At 34.6% G+C, this 24036-nt stretch overlaps 1 protein-coding gene and 1 non-coding gene across 2 annotated transcripts; one reads left to right on the forward strand and one right to left on the reverse strand.

Annotated features, from left to right (window-relative positions):
- The first annotated feature begins 7419 nt into the window (after nt 1-7419).
- LOC105785563 (uncharacterized) lies at nt 7420-8229 on the forward strand. The gene is made up of 2 exons (XM_012611668.2): nt 7420-7699; nt 7866-8229. The coding sequence occupies exons 1-2, from the start codon at nt 7499-7501 to the stop codon at nt 8052-8054; spliced, it is 390 nt and encodes a 129-aa protein (XP_012467122.1). The 5' UTR covers nt 7420-7498; the 3' UTR covers nt 8055-8229.
- A 6888-nt stretch (nt 8230-15117) lies between these two features.
- Nucleotides 15118-15224, reverse strand: LOC128032987 (small nucleolar RNA R71). Its single transcript, XR_008189328.1, has one exon. It is a non-coding gene; the product is annotated as a small nucleolar RNA R71 (small nucleolar RNA).
- Between the last annotated feature and the right edge of the window lie 8812 nt (nt 15225-24036).

Here is a 24036-nt window from a genome sequence, read left to right on the forward strand (position 1 = left end):
CGGTCCGATTCTTTCCACAATTTCATACGGCCCAATAAAACGTGGACTCAATTTTCCCTTCCGACCAAATCTCAAAATTTTCTTCCATGGCGATACTTTGAGGAATACTTTATCACCAACGGAATATTCAATATCTCGTCGTTTCAGATTTGCGTAAGATTTCTGTCTGTCGAATGCGGCTTTCAGTCTATATTTAATCTTTTTAATTGTTTCCTCTGTCTCTTGAATCAATTCCGGCCCAATCACTTTTCTTTCATTCAATTTTGTCTAACATATCGGTGATCGAGACCTTCGACCATATAGTGCTTCATACGGAGCCATCTGAATACTAGATTGGAAACTATTATTATAAACAAATTCTGCTAATGGCAAATATCGTTCCCAACCAGACGCAAAGTCGATAATACAAGCTCTCAACATATCTTCCAAAATTTGAATTACTCGCTCGGACTGTCCGTCAGTTTGCGGATGAAATGCAGTGCTAAAATTAAGCCGTGTACCCAACGACTCATGTAATTGCCTCCAAAATCTCGATGTAAAACGAGGATCTCGGTCTGAAATTATTGATACTGGAATACCATGTAATCTAACAATTTCCCGGATATAAACTTCGGCAAGCTTCTGTAGTGACCAATCGATTCGATCGCTATAAAGTGAGCGAGACTTTGTGAGTCGATCAACAATTACCCATATGGCATTCTTTTACTTGCGACAACGGTAATCCCGTAACAAAGTCTATAGTAATACAATCCCATTTCCACTCGGGATACTAATAGGTCAAGTAAACACATCGATTTTGATGTTCTGCTTTTACCCGGTGACAAGTCAGGCATTTACCAACATACTCGACTACATCTTTCTTCATCCACGCCACCAATACAGCTTCTCGAGGTCACGATACATCTTCGTTCCACACAGGTGCAAAGCAAAATACTATTATGTGCTTCTCGAAGAATCAACTCTTTAATCTCAGAAGTAGCTGGAACACAAATTCAATTCTGAAATCTCAAACAATCATGCTCGTCAATACTAAAATTTTCCACCGTACCAAGCTGTACCATTTCTCTTCTCTTCATCAACTTTTCATCCTCTAGTTGTGCTTGCTCGATTTGATCAAACATTACCGCTTGACTCTTAACTCAACTAACAAACTTCCATCATCATTAATACTAAGCCGAGCAAATATTGCCCGTAATTCAACCGCTTTTTCCTACTCAATGCATCTGCTACCACATTTGCCTTTCTTGGATGATAATCTATAACACAATCATAATCTTTTAGAAGTTCTATCCATCGTCTCATCTTAGATTCAACTCCTTTTGCGTGTAAGGTATTTGAGACTTTTATGATCGGTATATATGTAACATTTTCACCATAAAGATAATGCCTCCAAATCTTCAATGCGAAAATTACAATGACTAACTCCAAATCGTGTGTCGGTAGTTACGTTCATGTGGCTTCAATCGCCGAGATGCATAAGCTATTACTTTTCCATTTTGCATCAATACACAACCCAAACCATTCAGAGAAGCATCATCAGTACACTATGAAATCTTTCCCGATTCTCGTAAAGTTAAAACCGGTGCCTCTGTTAACATTTGTTTCAATGTCTCAAAACTTCTCGACATCGATCATCCCGGATAAAAGGAACATTCTTCGTAGTAACTTGGTCATCGGCAAAGCTATCTTGAAAATCCATTTACAAATCTTCACAAATACCCAGCCAAACCAAGAAAACTACGTACCTCAGATACATTCTTTGGTGCCTTCCATTCAACAATAGCTTCAATCTTCTTCGGATCAACTCTGATTCCATCTGCCGATACTACATGTCCCAAAAATACCACATTTGATAACCATAATTCACATTTGCTGAGCTTTCCATACAACTATTTTTCACGCAGAATCTGTAACACGGTTTTGAGATGCTGATCATGTTCTACTTCAGTCTTCGAATAAACCAATATGTCATCAATGAAAACCACCACGAACTGATCTAAATACGGCTGAAAAATACGGTTCATCAAATCCATGAAAGCAGCTGGAGCATTAGTCAACCCGAACGGCATCACCAAAAATTCATAATGACCATATCGAGTACGAAATGCAGTCTTCGGAACATCACTTTCTTTTACTTTCAGCTGATAATACCCAGATCTCAAGTCAATCTTTGAAAATACCGAAGCTCCTTTTAGCTGATCGAATAAATCGTCTATACGAGGCAACGGGTACCGGTTCTTGATTGTCACTTTGTTCAATCAGCGATAATCAATACAAAGCCGCATTGATCCATCTTTCTTTTAACAAATAACACCGGAGCTCCCAAGGTGAAATGCTCGGTCTAATAAATCCACGATCTAGTAAGTCCTGAATCGCACCTTCAACTCTTTTAATTCAATGGGCGACATTCGGTATGGAGGTATAGAGATTGGTCTTGTGCACAGGTACACTTCTATAGCAAATTCAACCTCTCTCGTCGTGGTACGCCCGTAGTTCTTCGTGGAATACATCCGAAACTCACATACGCTTCTAATCGACTACACCGACTACCAATCGAATCGAATTAATAACATAAGCTAGATATGTTTGTACAACCTGTCGCAGACAATTTACTAGCCTTGATTCTTTGAAATAATACGTGTCGTGCCACTGTATGCGAATGCCATTCACTTCAAGTCTGTCTCCATCCTCCGTCTCAATACTAAACCTCTTTTGTAGCAATCCAAAATCACCCGTATTCGGATAACCAATCCATACCCAATATTATATCAAAATCACCGAAAGGCATAATCAACAAGTCAACGAAAACGTTTTACCATGTATCATCAACGGGCATCTCCGCATACTCTATCTACGACACGCTTTGTCCCAAAGGGCTAGACACTTCTATTAAAACTCTAGACATTTCAGATTTTAACTTTCCCAATTCAACCAGTTTTGAATTTATATAAGAGTGTGAAGATCCGGGATCAATTAAAGTATAAACAGGTTCAGAATATAGTAAGAATATACCTGTTACTACATCATGGGTGTCGCCTTCTTCCCGTGTTCTGACAACATAAGCTCTGGCGGGTACTTTCGCTTCAGACTGTTGAGTAGCTATATCACTGCTCCTCCTAATACTTCCTCCCCTTGAAAGTGAACTACCTATACCTGACCCTCTGCCTCTAGCAGTAGATACTGATCTTTGAGATGCTGCAGGTAAAGTACCTTCATTTTTTTGACAATCCCAGATGAAATGATCTGTAGACCCGCATCGAAAACATCATCGAGTTATCCTCCAACATTCACCCAAATGCTTCTTTCCATAGTGTTCACAGTCGGGGATATCAATATTTCGTGAAGGTCCTTTTACACTACCGGTAGAAATAGCAGTCTGTTTGCCTTGATTTTTATCTCCTCGATCTGATCTGAAACTTGACTTCCAACTGTCTCTGAATTCTCGGGATCTTTTCGGTAGAGGACTTGAAATAGTAATGCCAGCTCGTTTCCCAGTCGATCTAGCTATCTCAAGCTTTTTATCCAAACCCAACACCTGCTCAACCATCTTCGCTCTCTCTACTAAATCTACAAATTCTGTAATTCGATGTGACACCAGCTGTACCCTGATCTCATCTCTCAAACCTCGAAGAAACCTTTTACAACTATTAGCCTCTGTCGGTATAAACTCAGAAGCATATCGGCTGAGTCTGAAAAATTCACGTTCATAATCTACAACAGACAGGTTACCTTGTTTCAACATCAAAACTCCGCCTCTTATCTTCAATATCTGACTCCCAACATATTTCTTCGAAATTCTTTTGAAATAAATCCCATGTCACCTGCTCAGAGGTAGATGTCGATACAAATTCCCACCACAAATAGGCTTCTCCTTGCGAGAGAAAGCAAAGACAGATCAAGCTCTCTGGGGTACATTCTAATTGTTGCAGAACTCGTTTAGTTGATTCCATCCAATTTTCTGCAGTGGATGGATCAATTCCCTTCAAACCCAAAAATTCAGAAGCACCGTATTTTCGTAATTCTTTGATTGGGGCCCGTCTAGTAGTAAGAGTAGATGTCGTAGCAGGTACAGTTCCCGCTACTCGTTGCAAAGCATCGGCTATAATTCTCAGTAAATGGGAGTCATCTCTGTCTCTAACATTTTCCCGTTCTATATTAGGTTGGTTACCTAATGGATTTACACTCGGTGTAGCTGATTCTGTTTCATCCAATTCTCTATCTCTGATATACATTTCTTGATCTACATCTTCCACGTGTTCATTCGACATTTTAACTATAAAACAAAACAAATAATTATATCAGCATCCAAAAATCCCGACTCAGTTTGACTCGATTGTGGCATGTACATCTAAACTCAATTCTGAGCCCGATTTAGTCCGAGAATCGACTAAACCCGATAGCTCGATACCACAAAATGTAACACCCCTAACCCCAAACCGTCATTTAACAGGTTACGAGGCATTACGGACATATCAAACAATTTATAAATAAATCAAATAAATAACCAACATATTAAAATAATTCATAAATTGTTATAAATTTGTACTAATTGATTTCATTCATTTTTTATTTTTTATTTATAAAAATTTATGAACATTTCGACTTATTTTTACATTAAACCCATGCAAAATTTCAAACATAACCAACCCAATTTCAAGATTTCAACCAATGCATTTATATACTTAATCCTACTTGACATATAGACATAACAACTTAAGTAAATAAAATCCAATTATCATTTCTAATTAACACATAAAACTAACTAAGCCATTTCAACTTGATACCAATGCTATAAAAATAACTTATACCATTTTTCTAATATACTCATCAAAACACATAATATCTTACTTTACAACAAAACTATATAACATGCCAAAATAACTATTATAAATCCTATGTACATGCCACTTTCTCTTAAAGGAAGAAAACATCACCAAAATCTTTATGTCGGAGTCGGGATTGTCCGGATCTTGAACCGAGACTCTAACCCTTTTCAACTGCAAGCACGGAAACAACTGTCTGTTGAGTATTTTATACTCAATGGTATTACTATAAATTAAACTATTTAATAATAATAAAATTTCAAATATTGACCATAGTCTTTAAAATCACTTTAAACTAAATATAAATATTCATATATCATTCCATAAATCTTAAATTTATATATTTAAATATTTACATACTAAATCAATTCATAATTTATATCATACATTCTTTCTCATATTTTTCAATAATGTCAAATCAACTAATCTCATTTTCAAATTTCCATCTCAATTATTTACCCTATTAACAAAGCTCGGACTCACAGAGACGCTGGATTCCACCCAAACACACCAAAATATCCAACCTAAACACACCGGAATAATTTAAATCCTCCATAACACACCAATATATCATATCCTCCCAAACACACCAATAAGGCATTTAATGCCTCTTCGGATAAACCAAGCATATAATAACATAGTCATCTTCTCGGCGAACTACAAATCTCCTCATCACATCACAAATCCTATGGCATGCCATTTGTATCCAATCTAGTCCGATAAGTTAATAGGGTATTATTTTACTTTTCCAATTTCGAATTCATTTCCACAACAATTTCAAATATTCAATCAATACAAAACATTTGTTATTTCAATTCACATATAATTCAATATTCACACATATTCTTACTTAATTTCAAATGTTAATACTTACCTCCCTTTAAATGTCTCATGAATACAATTTCAATATAGCATTTATTAAATAGATTAAATTATAGTAATACAAACCCGGAATACGCGTTTACTCCTCAACGATCTTTTCTTTTCCTTTAGATGCCGATGCCTCGTTTTCCTTGTTAGCTACGAAAGTAATAATTATTTTCACTATTAATTACAATCATTAAAAATAATAATAATAATTATATTAACAATAATAATAATAATAATAAAATTCTTATTCAATTCCTACTTATTCCCAATTTAATTCTAACTAAGCTTACTTATTTTTCTAACTTAATTCACACTCTATTTCTATTCAAATTTCTTCTAAACTCAAATTTATCTACTAATTTTTCAGCATTTTCACTAATTTCGAATTTTCCTCTAATTTCAATTTTCCTCAATTTAATCCCTAAAATTCAAAACTTATAGTCTAGTTCACAATTTAATCCTTTTATCAACTCTAACTAGAAACTCTATCAAATAAACCCTCAATTTAACAACTTGTTCAAAATGAATCATGTTCAAAAACCTATGAACTTCCATAACCTCCACTTAACTTCAACAAAATTTTGTTTTAAAGCTTTTAAAATATCAAAATGAAGAGGAAAGGGCTAAATTTAGCTTACCAATTAACTTGAAGCTTTAAATCCTTAGTTTTCCTTTTATTTTCTTTCCCTTATCTTCCCCTGTTTTCGTCTCTTTCCTGCTTCTTTTCTAGCTATTCTGTTTCTTTTCTTCTTTGTTTCTTTCTTTCTTTTACTTTATATCTTTTATTTTAACTAATAATATTAATAATAATATATTAAAAAAATCTTTTACTTATTAATTAAGCACATATTTATTTTTATTACAAGTGTACCCATGTAATTATTACTACTACACATGTCTTCAATATTTACCATACATTTGTCATCTTTTTTTATATTTTATTTTACTTTATTTTTATTTTTACTTATATAATATAATACAATACAATATAATATAATATAATATAATATAATATAAAACATAAAAATCTAAGATTTTATCACTTTTACTGTCCCATTTCTTATTAATGGCTTAATTGCCATTTTAATCCTTTTATTTTTTATTAATCTATAATTCAACTTTTACCCTAGATCAATTTAGTCCTTTTTCTTAATTTCTCTTAATTAAACTAAATTCACCCAATTAATACCTAATTAAACACACAACTAGTCTAATAAATATTTCTAATAATTATTTTCGAACTCAATTTACTAAGACGAAGGCCGATAATGTACTTTTTCGGTGCTTGTAAATTTTGGGTCATTACAAAAACGTTTAATTAAAGAGAGTTTGCAAGTAAGATTTTTATAATTTAAATATTTTAATTATTTTCCATGTCTGCACTAATACACATAATTTCATGTGTCAATTTTAAGAATTTATATCTACCGTATTACCTTCCATTATTGATCACATAGGTTAACAACTATTTCCTTTAATAGAAAGTCATAATTAATTGTATTTTAACACGAAAGACTCCATCTGGTGTAATTTTTCTTTAGAAACTTAATTAATTTTTTAAATTTTTTATTAAGAACTTTTTATCTTCTTTTATTAATTTTTTTAAAATTTTTTATTAAAAACATATTGAGCGAATAAGGTATTAATAAATTGTTGACTTTTAGAGGCCAACGGCCCAACAGAACTTTTCTCAGCCCACTTAAAAAGGGCTATATATTTGTTTTGGAATTAGGGAGGGTTCAATTGTTGGGGTGATCGGTTTTACTAATTAATGAAACAAGAATAGAGTGATCCAGAAATTAGAAATGTCAATACTATGGGAAAAAAGCGAGACATGGCGGTGGCTAGTGAGGAGAACAAGGGACTCGAAGCCGTTCTTCTTGGCCTTTGCCACCCTCTGCGGCGTTGTTCCGGGTGTCATTGGCTACGGCGTCATGCAACTTACCAACTCCCGCAACCCTCACTTGGAGGCCCGGCTGCGCGAAAACGCTCGCCCCGAATCCCTCGTAAGCACCCTCCTTATTCTTGAGTTCCATCCATTATTAATTCATCTAGTAATTGAATGATTTGCATAATTTATGTCATGATTGCCTGCCTGATTCGTTGAAGCATCATAAACGAAGGGTTCATAATTTTATCTCGTGTCCCCCTCCCCTCCCTTTTTTTGATTAGATGATGGGGAAAGTGAACCAAGAGCGATTAGCGGAATACCTTGGGGAGCTCCAGCGGAAAGAGGATACAAATGATCGGTATGTAGCTGCTTTGAGGGGAGAGACATTGACTAGGACTCCTTATCAGAGAATTCAGCCTGTTCCAAAGCAAAACGCTGAGAAGAAGAACAACAGCAACGAGAAGGCTTAGCCATGTAGTTTGGTTGCTGAGAGTGTTATCTTATACATTGTTTTCTCCCATGCTTGCTTTCTTACTTTACTTTGCATTGGTTAAAGTGATTACCTCATACCTCAAACAAATCTGGGTTAATGTTTTTGAAATACTTTAAGGGTTATTTGAGTACACTGATTTATGTTTATGTTTATGTTCGCATCTTCATAATAAGGTTATTTGAATTTAGTTTTCAACCCCTTCTACCTTAAAGACAGGGTGTGCCTCGGACCAGGGAGATTATAAAATTGTAAATATAAACATGGATTGGCCGCAGCACAACCCACTGCATAGATCCAGTTAGAACCCTGTCCAGTTGCATGATCTAAGCCGGTTATGTTTCAGTGTATCGAAGAAAAAACAAATAGCTTAAGTTTCAAATCATTAGAGTACCCTTCTCAATTCATATCGTGCTGCCTTGTTTTGTTTTGGTTGTTAGGGATCTAACATCAAATTTACGAGAACGAACCCTCTCTTTATCTGAGATGGCCGAACCATTTGATTTAGATACCTTTTTGTTATTTACTTTTATGGTTGTGTTTTGTGTCTTTTCTTTTGGAAGGCTGGTTTTGAAGTAAAAACAGCTACCTTTTACTTCGCTTGCTGCAAGCTTAGTGTTTACTGTTTTCTCAGGTATTCCTTCCCTGTCTGCACCACTTCATGGAATCTCATTGCTCTTTCATAGTGTATAGTTTTGAGTAAATTGATTAAGGAGTTTCTACTAAGATTGGATCTTTGGAGCTATTTATGGCTTGATACAGCCAATTTACTCCGTTTGCAACTAATAGCACAGATTTTGGCTAAATGTTCAAGAAAAGCCCCTAAATTATATTGTTTTATTTATGTAAGCTATAGATAATTTTATACATCGATGGATTTTTTATCCTTTGTTAAGCCCTAATAATTAGGGACTTGTAAAGCTTAAAAACATTCAATTATGTTTTAAGTTTTTTGCCACCCAATTATTGAAAGTAAGTTACAAAATGCTTATTGAATTAATTATATTTGTCTTATTGGTTTGATTTAGTAAATGGAGATGATGTGGCATTTCTAAATTTAGTTTATTAACAAATTTAGCTTTTAACAATTATTCAATTTTAAATTTGGTCATGATTATAAAGAAATTAACCTACAATAGTTACATGTTTTAATTTGTTCTTAATTCTAATAAAATTACATTTTTTTAAAACATAAAAGTCTTGAAAAATATAAAAATTAAAAGAGGTTAAATTTTGGTATTAATTTTTGTACTTTTGAAAGTTGTGAATTTAGTTGTTGTGCTTTTATTTGATCAATTTTAGTCATCGTAATTTTTGAATTGGTTAATTTTAGTCTTTGTATTTTTAGTTTTTTTAATTTAGTCTTAACGTAATCGCTAATTCGTTTATTCAGGTTTGTAATGAGTAATATGTGGAAATAATAAGTTAACATGGTATTGTACATATGATAATATGTTTGCACCATATTTTAGAAATAGTAGGGCTTTACTTAATTTAAAAGTTACTATTTAAAAGGGTTAAATCTATAAATTTTAGAAACTACATTAGTTAACCAAAAAACATTATAAAATTCTAGAAACCTTAAGTTTGAAAAGTTAAAAATGTATACTTTTAGATTTTCTAAATCCTGCTATATTGTTTTGGAAATTAAAACAAACAATATATACTTTTGGATTTTAAATTTCAACTGAATAAGATAACAACCAACAAATACCAATAAAGCTTGGGTTAGTTAGAGAAAAATGCTGATTTTAAACTTAATTATAGAATTAGGTAAGTTTTTTTTCAAATTTAGGAAATAGGTTAATTTTGGAGAGAAAAACAAACGCCTTTTGTAGGAAGCGTGTTCATTCTTCTATTTTTTTATTTTTATTTTTATTTTTTGCGTTGGGTGTCGGAAATTTGGGTAGAAAGTTTTCTTTGTATTTGTGTTTTAGAGAGAAATTGTGATAGTTTTAAAATATATTTGTCACATCTTAAAAATCAGTGTCCGGGGATTCATTTGTTTAAAACGAATTTTAAAAATGAAACTTGATTTGAAAATAATTAAGACAATTGAAAACAAGGACCAATTTGAAAAAGGGAAGAAACTGTAGGTTGTCAAATGGGCAGATGCCCAATTTTTAAAACCCAGTTGGTTATTTAAACCACCCATTGTCCCTTCCCTCCCTTTTCATAAACCATTAAAAAAACATTTCTTCGATCTAAATCTAAGCTTTTCTCTCAAAAATTGGTTCATCCCTAATGCTTTTCTAGTTCTCCAAACACCGAATTTTCCATCAATTTTAAAGAAAATCAAAGATTTATACACCACCATTTTCCTTGTAATTAAAATGTCCATTCTCAAATTAGCTCTGTAGCTTTTTGATTTCATCAAATTGAGGTGAGATTCTGATTTATTATGATCAAATTAATGTTGCTGCTTTTCTAATTTGAGATCTAAATGATTGTGTTGAGTTTTCTTGAGATTTAAAACTTTTACATCTAAACTTTGATAGAAAATGGTGAAATCTGATTTATGGAGTAAACTGGCTGATTCAAAATGGTTTTCAACTTATATTGTAATAATCAAAAGGTTTTTGAAGTCAATTTTAACGATCATTAAGGAATTTTAATGAATTGGATCTTTTCCCTCTTTTACATGTTCATACAAGCTTGAATTTCCGGAAAAGTTAGATCGAAGTTAATTGATGAAATTAATGGCTTAGATCAATAATAATATGATAATTTATATTAGCGATGGACGTCAAAACTGCCAAATATAATTTTCTATGCTCTAACTTAATTAAATAGTGGTATAGAATAGTAGGCTGATCCTACAGGGATTAGGACTCCTAATTTTCCTGTTTACGTAACCAGATTCCTAAGATTAGGCAGCTATCATGCTCACGACCTTGCGCATTATAGAGCTAAAAAAATAGTGATTTTAGTCGATAAAGAAAATATTAAAAACAAATATAAAATAATAAAATAATAATGATTACAAAAAAAAAGAAATTAAATTAAATCGGTGAATCAAATATATTAATGCTTAGCCTCAACCTCGGTATACTTCAAAATTGAATTGATCCTTGAAAGTAGATTTTCCTTTCCAAACGATAAGCTGGTTATAGCGATTAAGGACGGCCCAACTGCCAACTTTTCCTTGTGTAGTTGGTTCCAATACGACCTACAAAGAAGGTATATTTTCAATCCTTTTTCAACCTGATTCGTTCCTCTTACATCGATTTGTAGTTGATGATCACTGGACTAATTTTTTCACTATGCCATAGGGCGTACCGGCAGTTCCAACAGAGTTTAACATAGTTGAAACAATCTTTGATCCAATTGACATAACAATAGAACTAACTGTAGATGTAGAAGTGAAAGATGAACTAACCACTAACATGGAGCTTAAACCGATATTGAATGAAAGCGTAGAAGAGCCAATACACTTTCTCGCTATAGCAGAGAAGGTGTCAACCGATGAGGTCGAGGAGTTTGACTCATTCTCATTCGACAATGGGAGCAAGGCTAGAGTAACCAAAGCCTTATACAATAGGGAGAGGAGGAAGTTCGAAGCAATAATACCCTAGAAAATAATATGGGGTTGGCTCAGATTTTGTACTAAATGGCTCACAATGTGGATGTCACGTCGATAAAAAATAAGGCTCCGTTAGTGGAATCGACCGGAGAGTCTAGTTCATATACATCAACAAAGGAACAAATGTCGAATCAAAGTGTCGAGAACCAGCAGGAAGTTATTCTATGGTGGCGACACAAATCGTCCTAGTTTTTAAAGAACTTTTATTTCTTGTTGTAAATTTTGTTTCATTTATTGTATTACTATAGTGTTTATTTCATTTCATTTTATTTATTAATTTATTTTCTTTTATATTATATTACATACTTCATATGTCTTTTCATAGTATTTTCTTGTAGGTATTGCCTGTCCACTTGGAGTAAACAAATCCCGATTGAAATACATCAAAAAGGATTCGACCTTCTCAAGGAAGTTTTCTTGTTCGCATCTTAATCATTTTACAGTAAGGGCAATTTCTGCTCCAATGCGTGGAGGGAAGTACACTAGGACTCATTTATACTACAATTTAATTTTTTTCAAAATAGGCTATATTTGTTCTGCACACTTTGAAATTTGAGAAGAGGAGCCGAAACAGAGTCAGTGTCGCAACACGAAACCTCATTGTCGCGACACCACTAACAGATCCAAGAAATTGAGCAATTTTGCTCGATGTCACGGTACAACACCTCTGTGTCACCACAAAGTAATTAGTATACCCCTAAGTTCGAAATTTCAAAGTGTGTCACGACATCGACATCCTACCAGGGTTGTCGCGACACTGAACCCCTTTATCACGACATCGCTGTAATTTTCTGTAGGGTTGACCCGACCCGTCATGTAACCCAACGACTTAAACCTTGTTTTAACCCAATTTTTAAAGATAAAATACAAAAAAACCTAAAAACAATTTTGAATAGTTTTAACGATTCATTAGCCTTAAAACTTTTCAACAACCTCTTAAAACCCTAAACCTTAAAATCTATTTTTTTCTCTTTTCTTTTTAGTTTGCTACAATATTTCTTCTCCTCTTTGTTTTATTTAAGTGCAGGTTAAACAATCCACATTCATAAAGGAGTTTAGAACAAACCTTCGAACTGAGTAATGAGCTTTCTAGTCAAGGTTAAAAGTTTCAACTTAGACTTTTACTGTTTTATTGCATTCGAAATATATTGCTTGATATCTAATTAGTTCTTCTAGTTAAAAAATTTATCGAAAATGCCTCTTAGAAAAGCTAAAAGAATTAGTGAACCCGAACAATCGGTGGTGACAAACCCCTCAAGTTTTTCAAACGCAAATGTCAAGAAATTTATTTTTAGAACTTCAAGGAAAGACATTTATACAAGAACGGGTATTTGAACCATCGATGATTTTATGTAGGGAAATTTTGACATTGGTTCAATACCATAAGTGGGAACGGTTTCGCGTAACCCCTAAAGAATTTTTTGTATTCTCAGTAGTACAAGAATACTATGCATCTTTTACGGTCCAAGAGTCTAGGAGACCAGAGGGTGCCAATTGGGAAACTATGCTAGTATGAAGGAAAGATGTGCGCGTCACCCCTAGAGCAATTTGTACATTTTATAACACTCCATATTATGAATCATATTTTGTGGAAGAAAGCTATTTAGAATATTTTAGAGATATTAATATGGATAAGATTATAAACTATTTAATGGAGGGTAGGGGTGAATGGAAATGTCGCCTTGGTACTGATATCCCTTCATCCTTTAATCAAGCAATTATGTTTCCAATTGCAAAGATGTGGATACAATTTTTATGCACTCGAATTGCTGCTACTTTAAATGTCTCTAATGCCAATACTTTTCGAGCGATTTTGCTATATGCTATTTTGCAGAAGAAACAGGTGTCCATCGAGACTTGGATCCACCATAATATTAAGTAGTGCATTAATGGTCAGAAAGTTAGGGTTTTCTTTCCCCACTCAGTGGTAGCCTTGTGATAACTTTTGAAAGGAGTTATATTTAAGGCCTCTAGATGGAATTAATTATTTGAAATTAAGTGAATACATCTGCATTTTTAGGATAATTTTAGAACATTGTATAACAAAGCTTAGATTGCGCTACATTGGCCATTATTTGTTACTTTTATCACTTGGGGAGGAAAGTTCTGGTTGTGTGCGAATACAGCTGTAGGAAGAGGAAGAATATGAAGAGGGAAAATAAGGGAAGTGAAACATTGCCATGGCAATTAGCAAGATTGACTTCCAATAGAATTTCCATGGCAATTCCGGGAAAATGAATGAGCACTCTATCCACATCACTCTCAGCCAGCTTAACGTGTACCAAAAAAACCAACTTGAAAAGAGGAATGAAAAATGAGTGTTGAGGTGGGACGAATCTACCCAATAAAAGAAGGATAAAGAAGAAGAAAAAGAGGAGGAGAATTTGTGTGAGAAAGAGACTAGTGACAACAATCCTCTATTTGCACAAAGAAAAACTCTATGGGAGAATTTTAGAGAAAGAAAGGGTCGTAGCTATAGAGAGCATAATACAAACATGAAGAAGGGAAAGAGACATCTAGCTTGGATTCACGGATGATTGGAAGATAAAACAGAAGCTAGAGTGTGGCGAGAAATCCCACAGTTTTGCCTTTTGTTTTCCTAATTGCTGTGATTCAAACTTCTTTAAAATGTTGATGAATGATTTAAATTCGGTGTTTACTTTCACCCATGAACTAAATCTTTTCTAGGTTGGAGTTATTTGGGTGGATGCTTATCATCTTTAATGTTCATGGTTTGAAATTGCCTATATCACTATTTCATTCGATCTATGCTTATTTTAAATACATGATGCAAGCTCTAGACATAGTTTATTGTATGTTGTGTTCAAAGATGTATTTTTAATTCTAAAAATATATATATACTAAATCTAGAATCGTGTGATGCAAGCAAATATTTGATAGAATTCACAAGAGAAATAGAGTATTCGTAAGAGGATATAGAATACTATTTTAATCATGAGATTGAAAGGACGTTAAGGCGAAGAAAGAAAGCGTTAAGAGAAATAGAGAGGACTATAAATGATCCAATTAGAAACGATCAGGTACTCTAGAATGAAAGGAATGCTGATATTCGTCAAATCTTAGATGATAAAGATAGACCCATCAGAGAACATGTAGTGCCTACTTTGGGTGATCTGAGTCCAGGAATTGTTAGGCCACATATTCAAGCTCAACACTTAGAATTAAAACTAGTAATGTTTCAGATGCTGCAGACGGTAGGGCAGTTTAGTGGTTTACCAACTGAAGATCCCAGATAGAAGTTAAGACTTTTTCTTGAAGTCTGTGATTCATTTAGGTAGCAGATGTTCCTGAACATGCCCTTAGATTAAAATTATTCCCTTACTCATTGTGAGATCGTGCCAGATCATGGTTGAATGCATTACTATCAAGTACGGTGGCATCTTGGAATGAACAATGCTAGAGATTTTTGCTTTGGTACAATCCTCCCAACATGAATGCAAAGCTGAAGAATGACATTTCATCGTTTAGATAATCTGAAGATGAGACATTATACGAGGCAAATGAGCATTTCAAGGAATTAATTAGAAAATGCCTGATGCATGGTTTTCAGCATTTGACACAAATAGGGATGTTCTATAATGGATTAAATGTTCATACATGAATGGTGGTGGATGCATCTGCTAATGGGACATTGCTTGACAAATCCTACAATGAAGTATACAAATTTCTTGAAAGAATAACAAATAATGATTATCAGTACCCCACTACTAGAGTTAGCACTAATAAAAGAGTTGCTAGAGTAATGGAACTTGATGTGATTACATCATTAACAGCTCAGGTATCATCTTTAACGATTATGATTAAAACTCTGAAAAGACCCTCTATAGTGCAGGAGATGATGGTTGCAGAACTTGAATGTGTGTACTATGGAGAAGATCATGTTTTTGATGAATTCCCATCCAATCACGCCTCTGCGTATTACATGGGAAATTTTAGTTATAGAAACAACAATCCCTACTCCAACACCTACAATCCAAGGTGAAAGCAACATCCAAATTTCAGTTGGATTAATCAAGGAATGGGAAATGCCAGCACTGTTAATAGACAAAATGCAGCTAGTGTACCACCTGGACACAATCAACCAATGCTGCCATAAAATGTGCAACAAAGTTCATCATCTTCAACATTAGCTATGGAAGATTTATTAAAAGAGTTTATGGCTAAGAATGATGCAATTATTTAGAGCCAGACAGCTTTCTTAAGAGCCCTGGAGAATTAAGTGGGTCAAATTAACACTACATTATGCTCCAGACAACAAGGAGCATTGCCTAGTGACACAAAAAGTTCTAGATCTCAAAGAAAAGAACAATGTAAAGCTAGAACACTTCGGAGTGGCACTCAGCTGCCAGGAGTTGTGAATGATGCATTATTTGAGGAAAGTTCCAAAGTTTCTGGAGGCCTAACTTTCGAACCAGAAGTGTAACAAACTACAAAAAGATGAGAGTAGACAAAATCATACAGAAACAAATTCATCTTGCCGAGCCAAGACAAATGCCATGGCAAAGTAACCTCAACAAATGGAAGGAAGGCCACCACCACCTTTTCATCAGTGTTTCTAAAATTCGAAATAAGATGCTCAATTCAAGAAATTTTTGAAGGTTTTGAAGCAATTACACATCAATATACCTTTGGTGGAAGCATTAGAACAAATGCCGAACTATATGAAATTCATGAAAGATATCTTATCCAAGAACAGAAGGTTAGGGGAATTCGAAACTGTACCACTTACTAAAGGCTACACAACAATGCTAAAAAAAATTGCCACCAAAATTAAAAGATCGAAGGAGTTTCACTATACCATGTTCGATTGGAAACCATTATGTAGGCAAAGCATTATGCAATTTAGGTGCAAGTATCAATCTAATGCCTATGTCTATTTTAGGAAACTTGGGATGGAAAAGGCAAGACCTACTATAGTCACACTGCAACTAGCTGATAGATCATATATCCGTCCAGAAGGTAAAATTTAAGATGTACTGGTAAGAGTTGACAAGTTCTTTCCAGTAGATTTTATTATTCTAGAATGTGAAGCAGATTAAGAGGTACCTATAATACTTGGACGACCTTTCTTAGAAACTGGTAGAACATTGATTGATGTGCAGAAAGGTGAGTTAACCATGAGAATTAATGATCAGCAGTTGATTTTAATGTGTTTGATGCTTTAAAGTGTGCATAACTAGATGAAGAATGCCATGTTGTATAATTTTTGACATTGTAATTCATGAAGAATTTGTAGGACATATGCACAACAACTCTGATGCAGACTTTGTCCAATTAAATGAAACAAATTTGATTGAAGAATCTAAAGAACTGATGGAAACTCTACAATTTGAAAAGACATGTAGAACGAGCTCTGAATCATTATATTTATGAAGTCACTCTTTCAACCCTCCCCGCTCATCAATAGAAGATCCACCGGTTTTGGATTTGAAGCCATTACTAGTGAATTTGAAGTATGCTTATTTGGGAGAGAATGATACAATGCCTGTGGCTATTTCTGTCGAGCTTACAATAGACCAGGAGATCAATTATTGAAGGTTTTTAATGAAATCCAAGAAAGTTTTAGGATGGTCAATTACGGATTTCAAAGGAATTAACCTAGCAATCTGCATGCACAAAATAATACTTGAAGATTGCCATGGTAAATCTATTGAAGAATAGAGGAGACTGAATCTTGTCATGAAGGAAGTATTTAAGAAATAGATTATCAAATGGTTGGATGCTAGGATTATATACCCAATTCCTGATAGCTCTTAGGCAAGCCCTGTTCAGTGCGTACCCAAGAAATGAGGAGTCACAGTAGTCGACAATAATAACAACAAACTCATTCCCATACGTATTGTCATTGGTTGGAGAGTTTGAATGGGTTATCGAAAGCTCAACAAAGCAATGAAGAAAGACAATTTTCCTTTCCTTTTTCAAATGCTGGACAGACTAGCAGGGAAAGCCTTTTACTATTTTTTAGATGGCCATTCAGGGTACAACCAAATTGCCATATCTCTTACTGATCAATAAAAAACTACATTCACTTGTCCTTATGGAACATTTGCTTTCAGAAGAATGTCATTTGGGTTATGTAATACCTCACAACATTCTAGGATTGTATGATGGCAATATTTTCAGACATGGTGGACAAATTCCTTGAAGTATTCATGGATGATTTCTCGGTGTTTGGTGATACTTTTGAAGATTGGTTAAAAATTTTAGAGTCAGTACTTTGTCGATATTAAGAAACAAATCTTGTACTGAATTGGGAAAAATGCCACTTCATGGTTTTCTAGGGCATTGTTTTGGGCCACAAAATTTCACAGTAAGGAATTGTCATCGACAAAGCAAAAATAAAGTCATTGAAAAGTTGCCACCACCATTTCAGTGAAAGGAATTAGAAGCTTCCACGGGCATGTTGGATTTTACCTTCACTTCATCAAGGATTTTTCTAAGATATCAAAGCCTCTATGTCAATTATTGAAGCAAAATAGACCATTTCATTTTGATGAGTTATGTTCAGAGGCGTTCGAAAAGTTAAAGAAACAATTAACTACAACATCTATAGTCACTGCACCAGACTGGAATCTACCATTTGAGCTAATGTGTGATGCAAGTGACTTTGCTGTCGAAGTAGTGTTAGGGCAAAGAAAAACCAAGATGCTTAATGTTATATATTATGCCAGTCACACACTGATAGATGTACAACTCAATTACACCACTACGGAGAAAGAATTCTTAACAATGGTGTTTGCTTTTGAAAAATTCAGAGCTTATTAATGAGTACCAAAGTCACAGTTTATACAGACTGTTCTGCCATTAAATAATAGGTGACGAAGAAAGAGGCCAAACATACACTTATTAGATAGATATTGCTACTACAAGAATTTGATTTGGAAATGAAAGATGGGAAAGACGCTGAAAATCAAGTGGCTGATCACTTGTCACAACTGGAAGTAGGGAGTGAGTATGGTGAGAGTCAAATGATTAAAGACAAATTCCCTGATGAGCAGATATTGTTGCCTATGGCATTTCCATGGTATGCTAACATTGTTAACTTTCTAGTCATTGGGTTACTGCCACCTGCGCTCAATCATCAAGGACAAAGGAAATTCCTTCATGATGTCAAGCAATATTATTGGGACGAGTCATTTCTATTCAAGCAATGTGCAGATCAAGTAATTCGAAGATGTATTCAAGATGATGAATTTCAAAGTATCTTGCATTACTGTCATTCTACACCTTATGGTGGACATTTTGGAAGCATGAGAATCGCTGCAAAGGTTCTCCAATCTAGGTTTTATTGGCCCACCATGTTTAAAGATGCTAATGAGTTCTATAAGAATTGTGATCACTGTCAAAAAACTAGTAACTTATCAAGAAGACACGAGATGCTGCTGCAAAATATTCTAGAGGTGGAATTATTTGATGTTTGGGGAATTGATTTCATAAGTCCATTTCCACCATCCTGGAGAAAAATATATATTCTTGTCACTGTGGATTATGTCTCCAAATGGGTTGAAGCTGTGGCTTTAACTACAAATGATGCCAAATCAGTTCTACGATTCTGGCATACAAATATTTTTACCAGGTTTGTTATCCCTCGTGGTTTAATTATTGATGAAGGCTCACATTTTGACTGTAGATTAGTTGCCAATTCTCTTAAAAGATATGGGGTTAAACATAAAATTACCACGGCATATCACCCCCAAACAAATAGACAAGCTAAAATTTCCAACAGAGAAATCAAGCAGATTCTGGAGAAAGTTGTCAATCCCAAATGCAAAGATTGTTCAGTAAGGTTAGATGAAACCTTATGGGCTTATTGCACAACTTTCAAGACACCATTGGGAATGTCACCTTTCAAGCTTGTCCATGATAAACCATGTCATTTGCTAGTTGAGCTAGAACCCAAAGCATTTTGGGCTTAATGAGATGGATGAATTTTGAGCTCAAGCTTATGAGAATGTGAGACTATACAAAGAAAAGATAAAGTGTTGGCATGACAAGAAAATTTTTCCATGACAATTTGTACCTGGACAACAAGTCTTGCTTTTCAATTCCGGACTTAAACTATTTCCCGGCAAATTAAAGTCGAGATGGTCTGGACCATTCGAAGTCAAGCGTATATATCCTCATGGAGCTGTCGACGCTAAAGATGGAAAAATAGGATCCAATTTCAAAGTTAATGGCCAACGCCTGAAACATTATCTTGGAGCACTTATAATGCGTGACAAAAATTTTATTTTGCTTCGAAATACTTAATAATTGTCTTTTACAAAAAAATTCTCTGTTTATATTATGTTTACTTGTTATCCAATAAGTTTATTTAACTATTTATTTTCTTGCTACAGGTTTTTCTTTGGGCCAGAATAAGTACAGCTTGGAGCCATTAGCCCAAATTATTTTAGTCTTCCTAATTTACGCTAATTCTATTTCTTTTTCCCGCTAAATGTTAATTGTTTTGCCTTGTTAGCACATGATTAAGGCCAGTCTTATCGCACACATTTCTCCTCCCCATGTTTTAACCTAGTTGATTTAGTTTTCTTCCACATTTTCATCCCGCTTTGTTTTCTTCTTTTACTCCCCGTTTCACTCACAACTTAAACCAAATCTCACCTTTTTCATTTTTCGTCTGTCTATATTCTCTTCAATGGCTTTTCAAAAGGCTTCTGCTTCAACCTCTGTCTCTCTACGCGCCTTTTTTCAGTTAACTTGCTGAGGAGAAATGCCATAAAATATTTCCAAACGACCATTCTGCATGAAAAAAGGACACCTTTTTCAGGATGCTCCCATCATGGGGCATACAGAGGTTGTTCCATCAGTTGTCAAAAAGCATGAGTGGGGAATCTTCTTCCTCCATCCTGATGATGTCCTATCAAAGGTAATGAACGAGTTTTATGCCCACATTACCTCTCCTAACAATGCATTTATATACGTGCATGGCGCATCAATTCTATTTGATGAGGATGCCATTAATGCTCAATATGGATTTTTTTAAGGTCACAAGCATGCTGGCTTTGTGAAGACAATGTCCTAGAGCAGCTAGCCCAGGTTCTCATTAATGTTTGTGTGGAGGAAACAGAATGGTCCATTTCAAGAAATGACTGTTACACCATTGGCAGAATCTCTTGAAAGCCTCAATGAAAGATTTGGTACCATTTCTTAAAAACTCATCTCATTCCTTCTACACATAATTCTACAATCTCTAAGGACTGATAATTGCTTCTCCACTCCATAATGGTGGGTCAAAAGATTAATGTTGGAAAATTTATCTTTCATGAGATTCATCGTTGTGCCCAAAAGAATGCTGCAACATTAAATTCCCCTCACTGATTACTGCACTCTGAAAAAAAAGAGTCAAGGTTCCATTGTCCCAAAATGAAGTCCACCTTCCTAACAAAGGGGCTATTACGGCATACATTCTTCAGAAACTGGCTGGGGAGGAATTGCCAAGGCAAACTAGCACACCTCCATCTTCTCCCCTTAGGACTGCTTCTGCTACCCCCTCAACTTCTCAGATTGAGTTTGAGCAGCGGATTATTGAGGCTGTAGCAGGTCTAAAACAACAATTGTGTATGTTGGAATAACATCAGAAAATGCTTGTCACTAAATTTGGTAAAGCTCAAGAGAAAATGGCCATCTTTTGGGGATATGTCTGCCAATGTGATATTCCCATTCGTAAATCCATGCAAAAGAATTTCTCGCACCTAATGCCACCATTTCCTGCTTTTCCTAAGGAACTACTATTGAATCCTAAAGTAGAAGATGAAGAACCTACTACTGCCCCCACGCGCAACCAAGACCCAGAGCAAGACGAAGCCAGGATAAAATCTGTGCATATTGAATCTGATGATGATGCAAGAGATACCACTCATACTACCGTACCTGCACCACAACCCAAGCCCTCTATGACTACCCAGGAACGTGCGGTTCATCAACTATTTGATGAAATCACAAAGTTACATACTGATGATTCCGATAATGATAAGGAAGAGGTGCCCATCAACCAACTTAAGACAAAAATAATTAAGAAAGCTATCAGTAAAACCGTTCAAGCAGATAATGGTGACTAGGACAGGCTGCAACGTTACAAGAGAGCTGCTAGGAAATCCACCCAACCCAATTGAAGTAATTTCTTTCTCCTCTAAGCTTTGATTTTTATATTTTCATGATCCATTATTTTAGTTTTCTCTGTTTCATGCATTCATGTAGTTTTTATTCAATCTGTTTTTTCATGTTCACGCATTGAGGACAATGCATCCTTTAGTTTTGAGGGTGTGTTGTGCATATAGACTACATTATTAATTATTCATACAGGCCTTTTTCCATAACATTCAATTGCCATTTAATTGTTGGATTATGTGAGTATATGGTTATGAATGATGTTTAATGAGGATAATAACTCTTCTGTGTAAACTTAAAAAATATGGTGGTAGTTGTTTAGGCATATTTTGTAACAGCCCGATTCTGGGCCTAGTCGGAATAGTGGTTTCGGGACCACAAATTCGACGAGGGAAAATATGGTTATTATTATATTTTTATGGTCTACAATTTCACGGAAAATTTTTGTAAAAATTTCGTTCGAAAATTTCGACGTTTGGGCACTCAATTTAGTCAAAAGGACAAATTGTAAATAGTGCAAAAGTTGAGTTCTACATCTTAGAGGTGTCTAATTGTTATGAAATTTTAAATTGGAGGTCTTTATGTGGTAATTAGACCATTAGTTAGTTGATGGACAAAAATAGACATAAGAAATGGGTGAAATAGATTTTTTTAAATGGGGGCATTTTAGTCATTTGGTTATTAAATAGAATTAAATGGGAAAAAGATGGCAAAATATGCTCATCTTCTTCATGGTGAACGAAATCAGCAAGGGGAAGCCATATTTAGGGTTTTAAGCTTTCAAGCTCCATAGTAAGTGATTCTAAGCCCGCTTTTAATGTTCTTCGTATTTTTGGAGTCCATTAACTTGGTTTAGCTTATTCTACCATTAATTAGTGTTAGGGTTCATATTTGGAAAAATATCCATAGGTGAAATGTGTTTATTTTGCTGTTTTATGGTGGAATATGAAGCTAGAGATTATGTTAAACAACTTTTGCTAAGCAATTTTAAGCAAAAAGGTAAATAGACATAATCGGTAAAAATAATTAATATTCAAAAGTATGTGTTGGAGTGGAATTTGATGTTGCCATAGAAGGAAAAATGTTCAGCATGTTATAAAACTTAAGAATAAGTGATGAAGTTTAATTTCGAGCTTGGGGACAAAAGTGTAATTATGCAAAAGTTTGGGGCAAAATTGTAATTTTCAAAAGTTGGGTGGTGGATTATTTTAATAAATGTGAATATTAAACGAGTTAAATTTGCTATTATAGATCAAGAAAGACGTGAAGAGTATATCAAGCGGGAAAAGAAAAGATAGTGGAGTAAAGTGCAAAATTACGATATTTTGCAAGAGGTAAGTAAACACGTGACTTAATGTATTATTTTGATATTATTTGATATATGTTGAGATTTATTTGGAATTAAAATAAATGTTTGGCAATATCCTAAAAATGTTGTTAAATTGGGAAAGGTGATAAAGGGTTGCAATATATGGGTTATGGGTTGAACACTCGGAATAAGCTAGGAGTATGTTGTATATAAAAGGGGTTCTTGTGTCTGATTCCCGATTTATGGGTGGTGCTATGTGCGTGATCCACCATATCTTTGAAATGTGAAAGGGGTTGCTATGTGCTGATTCCCCAGGGGTTGCTAAGTCTTGATTCCCGATTTCATTGGTGGTGCTAAGTGCGATATCCACCATATCTTTGAAATGAAAAGGGGTTGCTATGTCTTGATTCCCCAGGGGTTGCTAAGTGCTGATTCCCGATTCATTGGTGGTGCTAAGTGCGATATCCACCATATCTTTGAAATAAAAGGGGTTGCTATGTCTGATTCCCAGGGGTTGCTAAGTCTTGATTCCCGATTCAATGGTGGTGCTAAGTCGGGATCCACCAATAACGGCTAACATTCCAGTGTTCAACGAAAAGTGTGGAAGATGAATATTGCCATATGGTGGAAAATTTTATGGGGTAAATATTGAGTTGAATACTAAATCGACCCATGTATGAGATGGGAGAAAATATCAAAAAGCATAAAGGAACGATTTAATTATAAACATGTTGAACAACAGCAATTGGGTAACTTTGAAAAAAAATCACCATAAATGGTGGAAAATGAATGGGAAGCTGAATAATATATGAAATTGAAGTTGAATGTATCTATTCTCATATGAAAGAAATAGAATAAGCAAAGGAGTTGTATTTTTGGAGATATCTGAATTTTACTGAAACAGGGCTGGATTGACTTCGAGATCCCCTGTTCTAACTT

The sequence above is a fragment of the Gossypium raimondii genome, chromosome 1, assembly GCF_025698545.1.
Source record: "Gossypium raimondii isolate GPD5lz chromosome 1, ASM2569854v1, whole genome shotgun sequence".
NCBI lineage: Eukaryota > Viridiplantae > Streptophyta > Magnoliopsida > Malvales > Malvaceae > Gossypium > Gossypium raimondii.

Coding starts and splice junctions, on each gene's coding strand:
- LOC105785563 (XM_012611668.2), top strand. CDS start 7,499: ATGTCAATACTATGGGAAAAAAGCGAGACATGGCGGTGGCTAGTGAGG. Junction 7,700..7,865: donor ACGCTCGCCCCGAATCCCTC/GTAAGCACCCTC, acceptor TTTTTTGATTAG/ATGATGGGGAAAGTGAACCA.